This window comes from Lactuca serriola, chromosome 2 (genome assembly GCF_051521515.1).
Source record: "Lactuca serriola cultivar US96UC23 chromosome 2, Lser_US96UC23_V15, whole genome shotgun sequence".
NCBI classification, from domain to species: Eukaryota; Viridiplantae; Streptophyta; class Magnoliopsida; order Asterales; family Asteraceae; genus Lactuca; species Lactuca serriola.
Window position 1 is genome coordinate 235,865,352 of NC_136409.1, and position 22,657 is coordinate 235,888,008.

Consider the following 22,657-nt stretch of genomic DNA (forward strand, 5'->3'; position numbering starts at 1 on the left):
GGGAGAGGGAGAAGAGAAAATAGCAACCCTAAACGGCTGGCCCTTCAAATCTATTTATAGGGCAAATTTGGCCCTTGCCACGTCGTGACACCCTTTTTCCATGTCGTGGGCTTGGTCGCCACTGCATGCGTCATCGCAAGTTGCATCTGGGGGACTCCCGGAGGTGTCAGAGGACTTGCCACGTCGTGGCACTGCTTGCCACGTCGAGGTCTCTGACAGTTTTGGGGTTTCGCGCCCCGAACTTCAGAAATTCATAACTTTCGCATACGAATTCCGTTTTCGACGTTCTTTATATCGACGCGAAGGTGATATTATGCTCTACAACTCTCGTTTAGACTCCATTGGCTAATTTGGACTTTATTTTTAATATATTATAAATATATTACTTATATATTATCTTTAGTAGGCCGAGACAAGAAAACTCCGTTCGAAATTCATAACTCCTTCATCTGAACTCCGTTTTCGTCCGTCTTTCCGTCGTTGCACTACTATCGATGAGATCTTCAATTCTCATTTAGATCACTAAAGATAGATACCTGTCTACCTTAAATTCACTATTTACGTCGCGCTGGGTCGTGCCGGTTCTGTCGCGAAACTTCGACAGGTCATAACTTCTTCGTTATAACTCGAATTTTGGCGTTCTTTATATGCACGGAAACCTTGTGACATATACTACAACATGGTTAAGATTAATCCTTCTAAATAATCTTCCATCAAAAAGTCATTTTTGATGCTTATCGTCTCTAAATTGACTAGCCCTGATCTACGGGCGTTACAAAGGTCATTGTAGCCTTACAACGTTTCTTATCTCCAACCCCATTCCTTATATCCCTCATTTCGAAATCGTAAGTGCGTATGAGTGTTTTGAAGCCTTGGAGTAACATTTTGGTATCATTTTAGTGTTCTTGGTGGAGAAGGAAGATCTTTGGAGTGTTGGTGTTGCTCTCTAGCCTTTGGATTTGGACTCTTGGCATCTTGGAGCACCTTTCGGAGGTATAAAGTTCATATCTTGATGACTTCTTTATTAGATCTTGCTTAGGTGTAGTTTTATGTTCTTTTTGGTCCAAAGAACTTGACTTTTGTGAGTTTGGAATTCTCTAGAGGTTTGGGCTATCCTTTCAAGCATTTTGGAGGGTTTAGAATCATAAAAATGTAAGCTTGGACCTCAATACTCTTCTATGCAAGAGTTTTGGAACTTTAGAGTGTGATTTAAGTTAGATTTTGGTGTTGGGCTCTTTGTATCCATGCAAATTCATAAAGTTTGCAAGTTTATAACTTTAGACGTTCTTTTAGCATTGGATCTGAAGTTTGAACGTTAGGTCTTAAGCCATTAAGTTCTTGGCTAAGGATTTGGGATTTAGTGATTACGCATGGCGTTTGGGTTAGAACGTTGGGCGTTCAGACACCAAGCGTCATTGAGTGGATTCCAGGCGTTCTCTTAGAGGCCCATTGGATCGATTTTGGGACTTGGGCCATTTAGGGTTTTGGGCTTGGATTAGTTGGGTCTTGTAGGGAAAAGGGAAAAATGGTCTTTTGCCCTTAATATGATGAAGGATGAGTAGACCATTGGTATGGGATAAAGCCTTAGTTATTTATTGGAGTCGTTTCTAGACTATGTTTAGTGGGAGGAGCAGTGTTCGCAACAGATTGAGTGTTGATTCAATTGTATTTTGTTAGAGGTGATTTTCCTTCACTATACTTGTGGATCGAAGGCACCAATGTCGGGCCACTATATTATGTTTGTAAGATGATGATTGTCTTCGTGACAATTACATGTTATGCATGTATATGCTTGATGTCTCTATGACTCTTACTGTTTTTGATTGCATGCTATTTTTAGGGGTGAAATAGACCTGATATCAGTTGAAAGAGACCGAAGGGGGTGAAATGGAACCAGTACCGGTTGAAAGAGACCGAAGGGGGTGAAAAAGACCCAATACCGGTTGAAAGAGATCGAATTGGTTGAAAAATACCTAGATATGTTTGACTGCTTTGTATGTATGGTATGAGGTATTTTGGGGGAACTCACTAAGCTTTGTGCTTACAGTTTTCAGTTTATATTTCATGTACTTCCAACTCGAAAGGGAAGGGCCCGACCTGATCACACTGCATCCACCTATGATTTTCCAAATCACATGATTTTGGGATTTTGTACTCTGATAATATGTTACTATGATATACTCTCGACTGTTTTGATCTGATTATCATATGATTGAAATGAATTTAAAAATGAAAATTTTATCTGAATTTTTGGGATGTTACACAAAAAGGAAATACTTGGAAATCAAAATGTTACACCATATCCCCATCGTTGTAAATTGTTAGATTTCCGTGAGAGCTCAAAGTGAGATACAATTTTGAGTGCTTGTAATAGTTCCAAAAAGTTAATAAATCCTCTCTCTCTCTCTCTCTTGTTCGCTTGTGGATGTAGGTCACCTTGACTGAACCACGTTAAATATTGTGTTCTTTTGATTTACGTTTTTTAGAAGTTTTGTGATTTCACTGAAGTTTGTTTTTTGATATTTTTCTGAAGTGCCTAATTTGTTTTGTTGTCACCCAACATGGTGTATATGTATAAGCAAAGGTTGATGTAAGAAAAATAAAGGGAAATTTTCAATGTAGCACAATGAACTTAGGTGTTCGGTCTGATTTGACCATTTATATATTTTTTGCACAATAGACCATCTAACTTTTACTTTACATGTCAGTTAATCAATTATCGTTAGTTTTTAATCATTCCCCATTAACCAGTTATTCTAAATTACACAAATGATCTCTATGGTTTAAGATGAACATATCGATGGTAATGATAAGGAGAACGATGGGCCCGAAGATGGCGAGGATGACTATTATATGTCTCAGGTTCTTTTGTGAAGCTTTTATGTGATTGATAATTTACTTTTTCCATATGCATATATCCAAGTGTAAAACCATCCATCGCTCATTTTGTCTATTTTCTGTGCTCAATGACATATTTCCAAAAGCCTAATGATCAAGTCATACGAACATAAAACAAGTCATATCTAAAATAACTTTTAACAAATCAAAATCAATATCATGAACGTTAATAATGATTTGTAGCTAGAAGACCAAATTTCCACTAAAACCTCCGTTAAAAGGTCAAATCAATGCATTAATTTATTATCTTGGAATGAGTATTGATATCATCTAATCTTTCAACAACTTAGAAAACTCAAACAATGAATTTAACAAACTTGTCAAGTACAATCCTAATTTTAGGTGGGAAACCAATTGAAGACATTTAAGAAGTCGATAATGTAAAAATTTATATACACGGTACTGCCTGGCTCTCATTACAATGGTATTTCGATCAATGCTTTCTTTATTGTTCCGATTAGTAAGTTTGGTTATTTCATCTCCTAACTATTGATCATAGAAGATTTATTTACTGTTTTAACACTTGACAATCAAGACAGCTGATCATTTTCATGAATAAACAGGATACCATTATCCTCATACGTCCAAAAAAGTATGTGTGGGGATTGAAGTTGTTGATGTTAATATGTGCAACAGTTCTATGTTTATGCATATTCTACGTATTCAAATCATCTACATAGTGAAAAAATGAGGGAATATGTAGAGTTTCAAGTAATCAAGACATCCCATCATAATAATATCATTGATCACCCTCCAATCATTTACTTGCATTACCCAAAACCAAAACCTTTCAACAACAGGTATAATCTTTATATATATACTTCTTTTCTAAAAAATTTGGTCTGTATATAAATATATAAATACCTATTTTGTCGGTTTACTAGAAACCATATGCATTTGTTTGTCATTATGTCGATGCAAAGATCAGGAAGCGGTTGGTTTGAATCCCTATTGAACAATCATATGAATATAAGGTTGAATGACGAGATATTTGGTCCAAAAAATAGGAGACAAAATCTTTCATCAAATTTTAATACCCTCAATAGGGTTTACAGTATGGGTTTGATTACTTATTCATCCCAGAACAGTTGTTCTGCTGCGATCAATTTCAAATGGATGCTTCATCAGGTAACATTTGAGGTTCGTATTTATCATTATCTGTTGATGTTATTTGAAAACAATCTTGATGATCGATGCAAGGTTTGATGGAACACCATAAAAAGATTCTCTGTTACTTTGCTAAAAGGGGCATTTCGGTCATTTTCTTCCAAAGAAGAAATATGCTAAATATATTGGTTTCTATCCTTGCCAATTCATTTGATAAACATGTGAAGCTTCTAAATGACATGCATGTATCTCATATACACTCGCCCGAAGAGGTATACAACCCTTTTATGTTTTCAGTAAGGCATCTCATTATTATAAAACCGGGTACAATTATGGACGAATCTGTCGCTATCTTTTTGAACAAAAGTTGATTCGTTGTCATTGAATGGTTTGTTCAAAGAATATTATTGAAATCAATTAAATTTGTCAAATGAATTGAAATTTTAAGGAATTGTGATATGTTGCACATTTGGTTGGCACGGTGGAGTCCGCCGGAGGTGAATGGCGGTGGTTACCGAAAGTGAACGGGGTGGTGTCGGATCACCATGCTGGTAAACCATAGGGATAATTTAGAATAACTGTTAACGAAAAAAATAATAAAAAAACTAACGATAATTTATACGGTAAAACTTAGAAGACCTAGGTCACAGAACAACATAAATGATCAAATTCAACTAATAACCTAAGTTCGTTATGCTACACAAACATTTTCCCAAAAATAAATTATAATACGACGAAAAGGAAAAGAAAATTAGGGTCGATAGTCGATAATATGAAAAGATTGGCAAATATAAAGAGTCCAGCTGTTTGAATCTAGCTCGTGTTGGCCACACTCTTCTTTCTTCTCGCTTCCTCTCTCCCACAGATTCTCCATCTCCAACCACCAATATTCCTTGCCGTCAGCCCGTCACCAAGATTCAAAAAGGTAAAAAAAATAAAAACTTTTAAATAATATATATATTGTTCGATTCTTTCCTACGTCATGTTTATCGCCTTGATCATCCTGTTACACGGCATGTATTGATTTGAAAATGAGCACTTGTTTGTTGTTTAACATTCATGACACCATGGGGTTAATTTAGTTAGGTCAAATCGGTCGTTTTATTTCTCATCTGTGGATATCAGGGGTTGGTTTTAGTTTGGCTTTTGTTTTTAGTTTGTGATTGTGTTCATTTATAGTTTATCTTTTCCCCCAAACTTCACAGATTAAATTTATATTATGTGACCTGCTTGTATGAAGCTATCCTTTTGACGATTATAGGTCATTTTAAGTATGCAAAGATCCAGAGAAGTCGGCCTTTCTTTCTTGAAACTTCTACTATCATGAAAAAAAAAAAACAACTTTTAGCTGTTAATCAATACTCGTCTATGTGTAGAGATAATCTATGTTAGTTTGCATTGGTTTTACATGTAGACTGAAATAGAGAACATAAGCGTAGTGATAAATCATACGAGGACCTTAGAATGAGGTGTGCAACATTTTTAATTTGGAATGATAGCCTCATTTACTCTCATTGTGATGTTATCAGAGGGTGTTTGGGATTTATTTTGAACTTCAAAAGGACTTTTAGGCATAATGACTTTATTGACTCATGGTGGTGAGGAAAGGAGTTTTTAGAAAAAGTGTTTGAATTAGCTTTTGTGGTGGAAAAAGTGAGTAAGTTGTTTTTAAAAAAGTGTTTGGATACTCATCTTTTTGCTGAAACATTATCTTATAGATGATGTTTGGTGTGGCTTCACTTAGCTCGGTCACCAACCATGCCTCAAATTATGTAAGTAGCAACTCAAGCATAATGATTAATTCAAACTTTATCTTTGAATTCCCCAATTAACACGCCTTCTTTATTGGGCCAATTTTTCCAGGGCCCTTACACAGCTGAAGCATTGGTGTTGGCATCCTCAAACTTACATGAAAAACCTCTGCACTTGTCATGTGGACTATTAGTTTCTAAGGATAAATTTATTCAGCCTCTAAGGAGACGTAAACGGGCACTTCCTTTGAGCTATATCGTCTCTGCTACTAGAAATGGAAATGATGAACCTGAAAGCAGTGTGGGTGCTTATGCTGCTGATGATCAATCACTCATCATTTCAGAGAGTAGTAGGAAGTCTACTGAAGAAAATGATTCAGAGAAGGAAATTATTGCTTCTTCAGTATACTTGGATGACAATCACTTGCAGCATGCTCAAATCTTGGGAAATCAGGGAAATCTTCTGGATAAATTAAAAGCTGTTCACATGCATGCTTTAGCAATGGAACAGTGGAATGCTTCCCGGCTAAAACTATGTCATAGGTATCGCTATTTATATTGTGATTTATAAGCCATTAGTTTTCTAGAAGTTAATGATGCAATAACATCAGTGCTTTGGGTACTAACACTAACAGTAACATCACTTTCCTTGCAGACGACATGCTGTTAGTGCTGCAAACCTGATACATTATTTGGCTCTTAAAAGCCTTGATGTCGACCAACTAAAAGATGAGCTCTCTTCTGTAGGCCTCCTGAACTTGGAAACAATCAATCCGTATGTGATTGCAGGCCTCTCCACAGGAATCCAGCTGTTGGAAAATCTAAAATCCAAATCTTCAGAAAATTTCAACAACCAGTTGACAGCAAGTATGATGAGAAAAAGGGTAAATTCTAACCGGGATTTTCTTATCGGTCCAGTTGAAGACAAAAGAAGTCATATCATGGTGACACTTGGTGAAGAAGCCATAACCAATGAAACGTTTATCACTGATATTCTTAAGGCAGGGACCACGGCCGTGCGTATCAACTGTGCCCATGGTGATCCAAGCGTCTGGAGCGAGACAATCAGAAGAGTGAAAATAAACTCTCAGATGCTTGAGAAACCATGTAGGATTCTCATGGATCTGGCTGGACCAAAGCTGCGAACAGGTAGAATGAAATCCGGTCCATGTGTCATGAAAATATCTCCAAAGAAGAACGCGTCTGGAAATGTGATCAATGCTGCTCAGGTTTGGGTGGCACAAAAAGGCGCTGGCTCGCCACCTGCTCATGTGTCTCCAGATGTGGTCATGTATGTGGACGGACAGCAGCTTCTTGAAAAGCTACAAGTTGGCGATACTCTTAGATTCCGTGATGCTCGAGGCAAACAAAGGTCACTCAAGATTTCAAAGAAATTCCCTGTTTTTAGTGGCGTTGGATTCATGGCTGGTTGTACAAACACCGCTTATGTCGAGAATGGAACAAAATTGTATATAAAATTAAAAGGGAACAAGAAAAGGTCGTTGTTTGGATCTGTGGTGGATGTCCCTCCTACAGAGACATTTGTTAGATTGAGAGTCGGAGACCTGCTGGTCATAACACGAGATGATTTTGAACAACAACCACAGTTGACTTCTTCCGTGGTTGGTAGTGGGAGTCCTAGAGTGACTTGTTCCTCTGGGTATCTGTTTGACTCGGTCAAACCTGGAGAGCCGATTGCTTTTGATGATGGGAAAATATGGGGAGTGATCAAAGGGACGAGTATTTCAGAAATAGTTGTTTCCATCACCCGTGCTGGTCCGCGGGGCACCAAACTTGGCCCAGAGAAATCCATCAACATCCCCGAGAGCAAAATTCAGTATGAAGGTTTGACTTGCAAAGATATTGTTGATCTTGACTTTGTTGGCGCCCATGCTGACATTGTTGGGGTTTCATTTGTTCGGGATGTTGATGATATTATTCTGCTTGGGAAAGAAGTTAAGAAAAGGAAACTTGACGGATTGGGAATTGTTTTAAAGATTGAAACGAAAGATGGGCTTAAGAACTTGCCTCTCTTGCTTTTAGAGGCAATGAAGTTATCAAATCCTTTGGGGGTTATGATTGCTAGAGGAGACCTTGCAGTTGAGTGTGGGTGGGAGATGATGGGGGATATTCAGGAGGAAATTCTATCGATATGCAGCGCAGCACATGTTCCTGTTATTTGGGCAACACAGGTACTTGAGTCGCTCGTAAAAACCGGTGTGCCTACTAGAGCCGAAATAACTGATGTGGCATGTGGAGCAAGGTTAGGTTTTGTGTATTTATTTTTATTCAAGGCCCCAATTATTTCTTTCTTCTCATGTATTCAGCCATGTTGTGTTGTCATTTATTATACAGGGCTACTTGTATAATGTTGAACAAAGGGAAGCATATTCTGGAAGCTATTGCGACTTTAGATACCATATTAAAAGGCAGTTGTGCCAAGGTAAAGCCAGATGTCAGACCTCTCGTATTACCCAACCTCGTCTCTTAAATCTTCATCTTCTTTACTTGTATTGTAAATGTATCTTTTCAGAAAAATGTCTTGTCATCTGCATGCTTGCTTGATTGTGATAGCCAAAAAAGTTGTATTAGCTTATGTTGGATTCACTCCATTGATGCAACTTCATGCTTCGCTTGATGTTGAAAGTATATATGTTTAATGGTTTAAAGTTGGGAGTTGCACAAATGTTAAAGAATCATTTGACTGTATTTTGATCTCTTACAGAAATTCAAATAACTAGTAACAAGTTCTCCTTGCACCATTTAACCCCAAAGCATCATGTGTGTTAACCAGAAATCTTAATGCATAGATGGTGGTTAATGCAGTTGATGTAATGTGTAGTTAATTTACGTACTAAATTATAATATATTTCTGTTCAACATTTGATAAATGCTGATCAAAATTGTTTTTATAAAACACCCAAATCTAAACCCACTTTCTTGGAAACATAACATCCGAGTTCACTTTTATGACAGATAAACACGCACACACAATTTATCTGGAAGCACAAAACAAAGATTGATGACCACGTACAGAGGACAAATGACAAACCCTCCCATGAATACCATTATTTTCACCCAATATCATCATGCATATATATATATATATATATATATATATATATATATATATATATATATATATCCACTAAAATACCTACACCATACTCATAATTTGGTTTGCACCCACACCACAATTTCAAGCCCACACAAGACTAACAACCCTCAAAGACAGCTAACTTCCCTCTTCACAAATGAAGGCAAGGCAAAGGCAGCTTGATGCATCTGTTTAATATTAAAAAAAGAAAAAGAAAAATGAATCATGTTACATATCATCATACACTCACTAAACTGTGTATAGCAAATAGCAGGTTAATTAGGAACCTGAGAGTTGTAGAACCTTAGTTCTCTCCAGTGCTCCAGTGCTCCCTCTACCTTCTCAATGGGGTTTACAGGAATCTTAAAATCTACAGGTGGTCCATCCGTTGAGCACAATATGAATCCAATAACACCACTGAAATATCAACAATCAATCAGTTTTTTTTTTCTTTCTAGAATTATTGTTAACAGCAGCAGCAATGTAGCACAGTAGCAGTAGGGTTTAATGAATAATGAGAGACACCTGGGATATGTAGGTACAGTTGCCCATGCATAATGAACAGAACCCTTGAATATATCGCGACATGCAGTGACCATGTCCTGGATAAGATGAGTGTGGAGCCACATACTCTCTGCCATGTTACAAAGTACCCCTCCAGGTCTTAATGCTCTTGCTATCGACTCAAAAAAAGGCCTTTCCACTAGTTCTTGAGCAGGACCTACATACGTTATGTTACATCATCATACTTTCCACACCATACATGTATGAATATTCATTCATCATAAGCAAAACAAAAAAAAACATACCCACAGGATCAGATGAATCAACAATAATGGCATCATACTTTCCTTCAGGTGTGTTCCGGATAAACTCAACAGCTGTCCAAATTCCACAATATCAAATCTCAAACTTAAACATAAATGTAATAAATAATAAAAACATTACCATCAGCGACATGGAGATGAACACGAGGATCTTCAAAACCAACAGCTAACTCAGGAAAATACTTCTTACTTACCTACAAAATTACAATTACATATATAATATAATGAGCATGTAACAAAACATCAATTACTTACAGTTAATAAATTTTATCGATTTAGTTTCACCAAATACATACATACTCACATCTATAACCATCTTATCTATTTCACATATATCGATTAAATCCACAGATCTGTGGCGAGCAATTTCCCTTAGAACTCCACCATCCCCGCCACCCACAACCAGAACCTGCATACAAACACACCATCCAATATCAATAAGCATGGAAATAAAGAGATCACAAACTTCATCTTGATGCTAAAGTTACCTTTTTTGGCGATTCAATGGAGCAAAGGGGAAGATGAGCAATCATTTCCTGATATGCACATTCATCTTTCTCACTCAGCTGAAGAATGCCATCAAGAACAAGAACTTTCCCATATGTTGCAGACTGTACACATCAATAATTTAACAACTTCAGCATATATATATATATATATATATATATATATATATATATATATATATATATATATATATATATATATATAAATATTAACATGTGATTCTCTAGTTTTAGTACTAGAGTCTAGGGCTGATCCATGTTGACATGTGATACCTCAAAAACTACAACCTCCTGGTACTCTGATTTTTCCTTGAACAGAATCTTTTCTACTTCCAAGGAATGCGCTTCTCCTGATATTTATTATACACAAAAGGAAACTCAGGTTGCATATTCAACATATATGAACCCTAGCTTAAATTACCTGGCCACATGGGGTTGTTAAAGTACATGCTTTTGCCACCTTTATCTGCAGCAATTAACAAGATAATGATGATCATCTCAAACAGTAACCACATGATTCATGATTCTGTTTATTCAAATGATTACCAGAGAACCATCCAGAAACAACTGTTGCATGACAATTGGCTTCAAGCTCTGAATCAACAGGGGAAGCTCTTGCTTTCAGGCAACAAGATGGTTCATTCACCCTCCCATCCAAACTTCTCTGGACTTCCAAGTCTCTCCCTGCGTCTCCCTCCATAGATTCTCTTTTCCTTCTCCAGTTTCAGCCTCTAACACCAAAATATGGACCTTACACTTTAAGTTGCTACTGGTACGACAACATGAACATGAAACAATAGAAATCAACAGCTTTTATAATAGGATAGATATAGAATACAACAAAGGCTAAAAAGGATAGACTAAAGGGGGAAATCTTGCAAAGACACATGGACATCAAATTCAGCAATCACAATATTCTGTTTTGAAAATTTTTTAGTATAGAAACCATCAATTCTATTCCCCTTTCCCTCCTTTTGTGACATTCTAAAGTAAAAGCAATCATCTACTTTACCAAGAACATTTCACAAAGTGGATTCTAATTAGACCTGTAAACAGATCAAGCAACATAACGTGATTAAATCAATCTATAAGTCGAAGACGTGTACATTTACCTAAAACAGCGTAACATATAAGCTGAAGATCAAGATTCTTGGCAGCAGGAAGAAAAATATAAATACATAAAAGAATTAATTAAAAAAAAAAAGGAAAAGGTACATGTGAAAATACTAACTTTTGATTGGAACTGCCAAAGTACAACTAATTTTCGAATTTCGATCAAAAAAAAAGTTCAAAAAGTAATTTCTTAACAAGCTTACAAGGGCCTGGAGAACGTGAATGGAACAATATATAAGCTAGGGATTGAAAACTTTTGGGCGGCAACACGAGGGGGATTTACAGAAATTCTAATTATAGCCACAAAAAGTTTAAACCCAGAAACTTTCTAATCTACCGCAATATATAAACATGAATATAAGAAAAATAATTGATTATATGAGAGATGAAAGGTCCAAGTCAGGGAAATTGAAACATAACGTCAGTAGTTTGTTGATTGTGTAAATGTGGTCAACCGAAACGTACTCTCAGGCAACACAGTTACACAGAAGAGATTAAAAAACATACACACACAGAGATACAGTGGTAATCTCTCCCTCGATGTGGTCGCAGCTTTTGGGGATTGTGCTTTGAGTCGATGAAATGGCGTGAGGTGGGTGCACAGATACATTAATGCTAAATGACGAATTGGTAAAGGTTTCGGCCCTTGCCAAAACAGGATATGGTTCGCAAAAGTCCCATAAGCTTTCCACTAATTTTTACTATTAGCTCGCTTTTTTTTTTTTTTTTTTTTAATATTGCAAATTTGAACTTCGATTTTTTTTGAAACATAAACTAATCAAGTTACTAATTATTAATGTTGTAAAAAATGTTTGGCAGGACCTACGGTTGACTGAAGACTAGGGTTAATGATTAATCGATCTAGATGTAGATTAATTAGAGATTAATCAAAAACATAAAGTTATTAATAAAACTCGTTAAAAACATAATATATTCTAAGAAAATAGTATTTGAACGTTTCAAATTATGAAAATATGAAATATTTATATAATATTGAAAAAATTAAATACTTGAAAAAATAAAATTTTGAAATTTTGGTGTTATATTTAAAAATTTAAATATTTGAAGTTTTTAATTTTTCCCACCTAGGAGCGCCAAGGAACGCCACAGATCACCAAAACTGAGTTTGACCGATATTGACGAATTTCTGGCAAACACCCCTAATCGTAATCGGTTCTAGACCACCAAATAACTAATCCCCGATTAATCGGCCGGCAAGGCCGATTTCTACAACACTGCTAATTAGAATCTATATCTTATGTGAGATTTGAACCCACGACCTTTCAATTGATATTGACTCCCTACCGCTAGGCAAAAACATTTTGGTTAGTTTTGATCACTTTTGACTAACACCATAAATATTCCATTTATTTCCCAAAAACGTATCAAAGTTTCAATTAAATTATAATTCATCATAAGGGATGCAACTCGAAAACTATTGATGTCTTTTTGATGTGCAACATCATTTTCACATATGGAACAAGAGGGAAAAAAAAATGAATATGGATACACATTGGTGCCTTTGCTCTGTTTGAGTTAATTTTTTAATTGATTGGAAACATGATATCTACAGTATCAAGAAACTTATAATAATCTCTCTAGGTTCAACCTTTGAGGTTTTATCTTAAACCAACTTAATTTTTGGAAAATAAAGATTAAGAATCGATTTAGCTTAACAAATAATAAAATGTCTTTATATAATTCAAGGTTAAGAAACGATTTAAATAGTTGAATCTTGAAAAATATATAGGTTATTTGTTGTTCCATAATTAAAAAACATTCTTTAAAAATATTTTGATCGGGACTTGGAGTGGTTGTGGTAGGTTTATTTTAATTTTATACATATAAAATTAATAACAATAAAACATATTTTGGGTGAGAGTAGGTTGTGGTAGGTCCATTTTACTTTTATACATATTAATTATTAAGGTTAAAACAAATTAAAATTAAAGTAAATTACACGTGTGTGTTTTTTTTAAAAAATGACAAAAATAGCCATTTACACTAATTGCATTACAAAAATAGCCAAAAAAAATCGAAATTACAAAAATAGCCAACGATTTCACAGATGAGAAGGTCCCATCTGCGAAATGATCTTCTCATCTGCGAAAGTACAAGCACCTAAAGCACAGCTGTGCTTTAGGTGCTTGTACTTTCGCAGGTGGAATTAATTTTTTTTTTAAATATTTTTGTTGTATATATAGGGGTAATTTCGCAGATGGAATAGGTCCATCTGCGAAATACTCTCACTCTATCTGCGAAATCGTAGTATTTTTTGTATTTTTTTTTTTTTAAGTTTGACTATGAAATGAATTGGTTTGACTATGAAATCATGTTGATATATAAAAAGTTTTGTAGAAAAAATATCATTTTGGTTGTTATTAAAATCCGTTACCTAAATCAATATGACCACCAATTTGCGGACTTGATTATTTTGCAGTTTTTTTTTTCAAAAAAGAAAATTGCATTTTTTTCAGTCATAATTTTTGCAATATTTTCGTCTAATAAAAATATTTTTTTTTCAAAGGTAAACCAAATAAGTTTTAGTAAAATTGGTTAAGATGTTTAGCTATCGTGAATTCCGTGTTAAAAAAAATTATATTGAAGATTATTTAAAAAAAAAAAAAAAAGGTTGTAAAAGACCCCAATAAATATTTTTTCTACAAAAATTTTTATATAGCAACATGATTTCGTAGTCAAACCAATTCATTTCATAGTCAAACTTAAAAAAAAATACAAAAAATACCACGATTTCGCAGATAGAGTGAGAGTATTTCGCAGATGGACCTATTCCATCTGCGAAATTACCCCTATATATACAACAAAAATATTAAAAAAAAAAAATTAATTCCACCTGCGAAAGTACAAGCACCTAAAGCACAGCTGTGCTTTAGGTGCTTGTACTTTCGCAGATGAGAATGTCATTTCGCAGATGGGACCTTCTCATCTGTGAAATCGCTGGCTATTTTTGTAATTTCGATTTTTTTTGGCTGTTTTTGTAATGCAATTAATGTAAATGGCTATTTTTGTCATTTTCTCTTTTTTTTTTGTGGCATTGTGCTACTTACATGTTTAGTCTTTAAGCTAAGTTTTGTTTCTTTTGAGTTTTAAATGTCAAATTTGCTGCATGTTTTGTTTTTATTATATGTTTTTATTGTACGTTTAGTTCTTTTTTTACCTAAAAAGACAGTTATATTCTTATTAATTCCTTTGTAATAAAATTTATGATTTATATATTAATAAATTAAGCAAATCAATTTCCCTAAAGTCTAAGCAGCGTTAAGAGTAATTCTCTCAACCACTATAAACATCCCTGACACCTGCATCACCGGTAACCTATATCGTCATCAGTCATTCCACCCAACACAAGTAACTCACACCATTGCAGCCCACATAATTCCTGCCTCTTTCCCTTAATTACAATCTCGTCACTACTAGCTCACAAGCCACCATAATCCTGCATATGTTGGAGTGTGGTGTACACCAGACTAGATCACCACAACCTCTACTACCGGAAAAAAAATGTCTCGTTAAACTGATCAATTCATTTGAACTAAGAATCCAAACAATAAATCATAACCACAAATTCAAATCAGAAAGCAAAACTAGAATCAATCCATTAAAAAAAACCCTCCATCCATTCAAACCTGAAATTAAACCCATAGACATCAATAGAGTCGCTGACAATGGAGATGAACAAATGCCCCATTCCCCTCACCTTCACCCTTGACCCTCACCCACTTCGTGGCTATTTCACCTTTGAAAAACCACCACCATCTTCTTTGTCTTCTCCGACATGCACTTCCTCCCAAAAAAAAAACTAGATACAACACCTCGATGGCAATAATGCTCTGGCCGCCAAATCCTAGTCAACTCTCGTTTTCTTTCTTGTCGGTAACCACCTTCGAAAAACCACCACCATCTCCTTTGTCAGTGCACTTTTTCTAACGAGAGGGCAGATCTGGACGTGAAGTGGTGGCGTAGAAGGTTGCACATTCGGAAGGTGAAGTGGTGGCGTGGGTTATCGGTGACAGAAAGAGGAAGGAGAGGACAAGCGACATAGGAAAGGAGGAAATGGTCTCAACCTCTCACTGATGCTATGATCTAATAAATGTATAAGGTTTGGTGATTGTTTTTTGGTCCCTAATGAGGGTTTTTGGGCTCGCTTTCGCGCACCGACTAATCCTCCGCTGCAACCATAAGGCTTTGCCTCATGCCCTGGAGTTACTGCAGGCGAACTTCCATGGCCACTAGGGTTGAGTAATATCAGGATTTAAACATGGGTCAATAGGTTATTCATCATATCTTCCACATGTCTTACCTGTAACGTTTGGTGGTTGTAATATAGCTTTAAGGGGTTGTACATTTTATCTATTTAATAAATAATAAATAATAAACAATAAATAAATAAGGTCAATATAGTCTTATTAGGTATAACAAGGACCAAACGTGCAACAAATTTAACATTTAAGGACTCCACAGATGGATAACCCGACTTAGGAACTAAACGTACAATGTGACCTAGCAAACAAATTTAGAAATAGTTCATTTTGGTAGGTTTTTCCGGTCCTGATTTGACCTTACAACACGATCTTGCAAAATGTGAAACGATCTTAGGTAAGATTCCGATATTAACAACCTTGTACTAAAAAGATGATTTAATTTAACTACAACAATCAAATAATAAGAAACAAACACAAACAACCCCCATATAAAGTTCACCCCTTCATATCAAGTTGTTAGAACTTAGAACTTAGAAATTAGAATGTACATACAACAAAAACTCCGCCATGCACTCAATTTACTTTTTCTATTTCGTAATCACCAATAGTCGTTGCAAGAACATGACCCATTCTTAAAATGATGAAATCTATTCGAATCCCTAACCACAATTTCTCTTCCCCTTGCCACCGATATATACTTCATTGCAGTGTGACAATCTCCACATACCCTCAAATTCTTCAACACCCTTATCGGTTTCGTTTTTGACGTACTACTTATCAACCCAAACGCCACAGCAATCTTCTCACTATGCTGAACCAAATATCCTTCTTTTTCTTTCTCATCCAGTTCATGAAGAACAAAACCAGTATCCGGAACATACCCCAGTTTCTTTATCTCCATCACCAATTCATCCAACTCTTTGTATATCTCATGGGCACGAGGATGACACGTGTCCCCAACATAGAATTTATGTGATTGATTCTCAGCTTCTATCCAGCTGCAGCCTGCTTCCTTCATCAAGTTCCTTTCTTTCATGGTTTTCCGGATTTTAACCACCGAATCCCATTCACCCTTTGAAGCATATAAGTTAGACAACAAGATATAAGCAGATGGGTCATCTGGATCCTGCTCTGTAATCATTTTTGCAGCTAATTTTCCAAGTTTTGCATCACCATGAACTTGACAGGCTGCAAGTAATGTTCTCCATACAAGAGCATCAGCCTTGAAAGGCATTGACTTGATAAAGTCGAGAGCTTTTTCAAGAAAACCGGATCTTCCCAATAAGTCAACCACACACGCATAATGTTCCATCTTTGGGTTAATCTTGTGCTCATGGTACATGGAATCAAAGTGTTTTAGACCCTCATCAACCATTCCTACGTGACTACAAGCCGATAAAACAGAAACATAAGTGACTTCATTTGGCTTCACGCCTGCTTTAACCATTTCATCAAACTTCTCCAGGGCATTTCTTGCAAAACCATGTTTTGCAAAACCGGTAATAATTGAAGTCCAAGATATGACATTCCGTTCTTCCATTTTGCTAAAAACCCGTGAAGCTGCTTCAATGTCCCCACATCTTGAATACATTGAGATCAAAGCGTTACATACCCTTTGGTTCGAATCAAATCCCGACTTTATTAACCGTGCATGCATCTCCTCACCCTTTCCAAGAGCACCGAGACTGGCTGCTGCACTTAAAAGATTGGCAAATGTGAAAGAATCAACCGCCTCTGTACCTTTTGTCTCCTCAATTTGATTAAACATCTTGAAAGCTTCGTGAGAATCCGTGTTTTTAACATACCCATCTACAATCGCGTTGTATGAGATCAAATTCTTCTCGAGTACAACTTCAAACGCCTTTTGGGCATCTTCCATGATACCAGATCGAGCATACATGGTGATAAGTGAATTCCCAACACAGTTCACGGATGCAAGACCAGATTTCACTGTGTGGGTGTGAATTTGTTTACCGATTTCAAGATTCGAAAGGTTTCCGCTTGCTTTTAGAAGGCTGGAGAAGGTGAAATGGTTTGGGAAGACATGACCTTGTGTGATCATATTTTTGTAGAGTTGAATGGCGGCTGTGTCGAGACCTCCACTTTGTGCATATCCTGTAATGATTGCGGTCCATGACATCACATTATGATTAGGCATTCGTTCGAAAACTTTTGTAGCATCCTTCATTGGTTCAGTGGTTGCACACTTTGAATACATGTCCACGAGACTACACCCGATGTAGACATCTGAACACAAATCTGACTTAATCACCCACGAATGCAATTGCTGACCAATGGAAACGAATCCCAATTCAGCGCAGGCAGACACTACACTGCTTAAAGTAAACCGATCGGGCATAAACCCAGATGATAGCATACTTGAAAACAAATGAATTGCATCTTCATGATGTCCCATTTGTGCATATCTAGTGATCAATAAAGTCCACGTAACCGAATTTCTCTCAGACATTTTATCGAACACTTTCTTTGCAGACTCCAAGTCGTGAAACCCCTTCGAAAACAAATCAAGCAAAGCACATCCAACACAAACATGAGATTCAAAGTATCCGGTCTTAATAGCAAACCCGAAAATCACTTCTCCGATCCAAGCATTTTCTCCATTACAACACGCTTGAATCGCGGCCGAGAAACAAAACTGATTTGGGGCTTCGCCGTGCCTTAGCATCTCAATAAAAGTCAGCAACGCTTGTAATTCGAATCCATTATGCGCGAAACAAGATATCATGGCACTCCAAGAAACCAAATCCCTCAATCGATCATCACCCATGGAATCAAATATAGTTTTAGCAGTAACCCAATCCCCGCATTTGGAATACAAGCTTATGAGCGAGTTCAATACAATTGCGTCCAGTTTTATTCCAGATTGGTTGAGTTTCGAGTGAACAAGCTTGCCAAGTTCAAAATTTCGGGTTCGGATGCACGATTTAAGGAGGACGGAGAAGGTAGTGAGGTCTGGGGTGAGCTGGTGTTGTTGGGTCATAACATCAAGGACTGAAATTGCTTCTTGAATCTGCCCCACATTGGATAGACGGATTAGTCGGTCCTTTAGAGGTTCGAAAGTGGGGTTTTTTAGGGTTTGAATCAATTGCGTTCTTTTGGTAGAAGGATTTCTGGGTTTGTGAGACGTTGGAGCCAATTTGGCGGGAGAGAGAAGAGGGAGAGTTGACATTTTCAAGAAGGGTAAATTCTGGACTGAACAACAAAAATGGAAAGTATAGACTATATAGAATAGAATACGCAGAATAGATACAGAGGAGCCTTTTTGTCAAAGAGATACAGTAGTTTAGAAAGAAAGACAGTACGACACCCAACCCGATGGTCGATAGATAGCCCCTTGAAGTATTTTAACCAAAGAAACATTTCATTTCAAGATTTCAATATGCTTTTTTTTTTTAAATAATAAGAACGGTTAATTAATTACTATGGGCTTATGGCCAATGCAATATTTTCATTTATGATATGGTTTAAGAAGAAAATTAAGGCTTATGTCAAAAAAAACTTGAGATATCATCAAACTTCGATGCTTCATACGTAAGCGATAGTTCCCAACTGTTGTCCACATATGATGTTAGTGAGGAAAGAAGATAGTGTTAGCATCAAATAATGTAGCTAGTAAACATTTCATTGCCAATATATCTACAGTAATATTTCATCAACTGCCTTGGTTTTAACTGACCTTTATAAACATTTATACACAACTATTCTGCAAAATTAGTTACAACAGAATTTTGATCGGAAACTTTGTAACGTCCCAAAAATATCGAAAAAAAATTTCATTTTAAATAAGTCAAAATCATTCATTCATTGTTCCAAAAGACGATTAGAGTCAAAATATTCTCAAAACATCAAAGTAATTTGGAAGCATTCAGTGCAGACTAGATATCCAGGAGATGTCGTGCGGTCATGCCAGACTCTTCCTTTTTAAACTAGAAGTACCTGAGATAAACCGTAAGCACAAAGCTTAACGAGTTCTCCGAAATACCACATACATCACAAAATAAAATAAACAACTATGGTTATCAGCAACCCTAGGGATTATCAACAATCCCAATCGGCTAACAGTATGTCCGGTGGGTTATCAGCAACCCTGAAGACTATCAACAATCTCAGTGGGCTAACAGCACACCCGTGAGTTATCAACAACTTTGGATAACACATAATAACAAATATCAAGTAAGACCCAACTGGTCAGCATGCATACACATAGTACCATACATGCAAGTATAGTGACAAAACTCACCTCGATCGGTAAAAGAATAGATCTCACAGACGAGTTGTCGGTGCTGAAGTCTCTCTTACTAAACATATCCGAAACCAAACCCTAATTAGCAATTAAGATAAATACTCCAACTTAGCAAGTCCAAATACCAAGATAAATCCTCATGTGGGCAAAAAACCATTTTGCCCTTTTAGGTCCTCACCCCTCACAGTTGACCAAAAGTCAAACTGGTCAAAAAGTCAATATTTAACCTTTTGTTGACTTACGCGCGACGTACGTCTTACTCTACGCAGGGCGGAGAGTTCTATCCAGAAAATGTGCAAGAATCAGGCAACGCTGGGCGTGCCCAGATTACGCCTCATATACGGCGTCCCTTGCCAAACTTCATTTTAAGCACTTAATACATTAAGACATTTCACTTAAAGCTCAAATTTGGTTCCTAATAGCTTCATAATGGATAAAGTTTTCAACTTTATCCATTAGGATGGTCCAAATAACCAAGATCTAGCATTTATGTCTCAAAGGGACTAAAAAATGCATATTTCTCAACTTAATTCATTAAGTCCAAGTCTCCAACCTTCAGATCTGAATCAATATGATGTTTAGATGGATAAAGTTTCCAACTTTATCCATAACAAGGTCACAAACTTTCAAGATCTGAACTATATGCACTAAAATGACCCAAAAATGATAAACAATTTGCAATTTTGCATGGCTTAATGAACAAGCACCAAAGCACAACTTTCCAAGTCCAATAAGTCCCACGAGTGTTCTATATAGCTCAAAAGGTGTTGGAGTTGCCTCAACTCCCAAAACACAAGCTTAAGGGACCAAAAAGTGACAAAAATGACAATTAACAAGATCTATGAAACCAATGAGCAAGTTTGAAGCTTTTTAGTCACAATGGTCCAAGAATGAAGTAACCTTGTTGGATCTATACTTGAACCCTTCTTCTATACACTTTCCACAACCTTATTCTTCAAGATTCCACCTTCTAATGGAGAAATAAGCTCATAAATGGTGCAAAGGCTCAAAAAGGTGAGAGGAGGCTAGGGTTTCTCAAGGAATGATCTTTGGTGATGGAGGTTGGTCATGAGAGGTTTCCTATAAGTTAGAACCCTTAAATAGGGATCAAAACCGAAGAATTAGGGTTTTCATATGTCGTGATTAAGCCCTGCGTAACCTAAGTTATGACATGTGTAGCATATTAGAAACGTGATCCACACTTAGCCAGCTACGCCCTGTATAACTCGCCTATGCCTTGCGTAGTAGCTATGCCCTACGTAACTTTCCTACGTCTTGCATAGGACAAAAAAACCCCAATTTTCACTTTAACTTTAAACAACCATAACTTATTCGTTTCATCTTTGGTTTCGGTGTTCTTTTTATGCACGGAAAGGTATTGAATAACACCAAAATTCTATCTAATTAATTTTGACTTAAAACATACCGAACTAAAATCCTTAATTCATGAAAGAAGTTTGAAACATCACTTTTCCCATTTACCCTTTGACTCTAAAACACAAACTAAGGGCTTGGATCAAATAACCTATATTATCAACATCCAATAGGGTCTAAACCATATTCCCTTGAAGCCCAAGGCTTTAATTTGATATATTTATTGTCCATAATCCTGAAATAAGAAACTTCTCGAAATAGGATATTATAAATTTCCTCCACTTAAACTGGATTTCATCCTCGAAATCCGTCTTGGTTAGGATTTATGAAACAATGCCAATATATTCCATAAGCTCCCTCTAACCATTTCGAAATCAAGGCATCTTATAAAGAAAACTCGAGAGACCACTCGGAAACCCACAATTTTCATCAAATAATCCAATAACTTGAAAATACTCAAGCACAACAACTATCTTTCTCTCCCTAATTGTATGTCCCAACTTCCCGAGAAAACCACTCAAACTGGGAACTCTCAAAACTACAACCACTAACCATCTCCCGAAATATTCTCCCCGAAACCTGGAACCCACCATCCATACCCTGGGATTGATGATCATACAATCGTCATACCTACCCCTAGTTCCATGACTAGGAACACCACCAAACCATGCAAAAAGAATACTCAAAACATCCTGATCGTGAATTTCATCTTATCCTAAATCCGAAGTTGTGCCCAAAAACTTTAAGTACACACTTGAATTCCTAAAAATTCATCACCAACCCGTTGCTCCTATGAGTATAATGATGGCCACTCCAATAATCTCACGTTGCATCCAAACCCTTCATTAGCTAATGTGTACATATACCTGACAAAACAATCGATACATTTACGACGATCTTCATGAATTGAGATTTCAGAACCGATATCTAAAATTGGTAACCAAACTCCTAATAGAAAGACTGCAAGCAAACCAGGTTCATAATCAAAGCATTTAGTAAGAGACTTTTGATGCACAATTAATACTCCCAACAAAATTTTACTATCCACATGATCCAAATCGGCTGGTCATTGAGTCTCCCGACTCCCAACAATGCGCTAACACCTAAACATGTGAATAAGACCAACGATTCGAGACCTAAGAGTCTCAATCAAATGACTACCGGTTCCCACCCATGGGAATCATACAACCACTGGTTCATGATACATCGTGACACGCTTTAGCAACTAGAACGATAATCTCATGGTACTACACCGATCTCACCGTTATTCTATCACTGTCTTGAGGACTCACAACCAACATTACATGAGCCTAAAGATACTTAACCATCAACTCACCAACTTGCAAGAACCCAATCAACATCCCTCTCAATCACTAACCAAATACATCATGAGCCATACCCTTCTATAACGAAAAATTCCTTTCACAGTACAGGCTGCTACCAACGCAAAATCAAACGAAAACATGGTTGCACACAACCAACGAATGAGACAGGCAG

At 36.5% G+C, this 22,657-nt stretch overlaps 3 protein-coding genes across 3 annotated transcripts; 1 reads left to right on the forward strand and 2 right to left on the reverse strand.

The window, feature by feature from the left end:
- Nucleotides 1-4,741: 4,741 nt before the first annotated feature.
- Nucleotides 4,742-8,425, forward strand: LOC145088926 (pyruvate kinase family protein). Its single transcript, XM_079027410.1, has 6 exons — nt 4,742-4,930; nt 5,724-5,777; nt 5,869-6,299; nt 6,412-8,019; nt 8,112-8,199; nt 8,290-8,425. Exons 2-6 carry the CDS (start codon nt 5,724-5,726, stop codon nt 8,392-8,394), a joined length of 2,286 nt encoding a protein of 761 aa, XP_078883536.1. The 5' UTR covers nt 4,742-4,930; the 3' UTR covers nt 8,395-8,425.
- A 177-nt stretch (nt 8,426-8,602) lies between these two features.
- Nucleotides 8,603-11,961, reverse strand: LOC145088927 (spermine synthase-like). The gene is made up of 11 exons (XM_079027411.1): nt 11,807-11,961; nt 10,733-10,955; nt 10,608-10,652; nt 10,460-10,536; nt 10,169-10,291; nt 9,985-10,089; nt 9,802-9,874; nt 9,663-9,734; nt 9,379-9,574; nt 9,141-9,270; nt 8,603-9,041 (listed from the first exon to the last, which is right to left on the reverse strand). Exons 2-11 carry the CDS (start codon nt 10,884-10,886, stop codon nt 8,982-8,984), a joined length of 1,035 nt encoding a protein of 344 aa, XP_078883537.1. The 5' UTR covers nt 10,887-10,955; nt 11,807-11,961; the 3' UTR covers nt 8,603-8,981.
- A 3,978-nt stretch (nt 11,962-15,939) lies between these two features.
- On the reverse strand, nt 15,940-18,862 carry EMB2261 (Tetratricopeptide repeat (TPR)-like superfamily protein). The gene has a single exon (XM_079027412.1). The coding sequence runs from the start codon at nt 18,710-18,712 to the stop codon at nt 16,121-16,123; it is 2,592 nt and encodes an 863-aa protein (XP_078883538.1). The 5' UTR covers nt 18,713-18,862; the 3' UTR covers nt 15,940-16,120.
- Nucleotides 18,863-22,657: the final 3,795 nt, after the last annotated feature.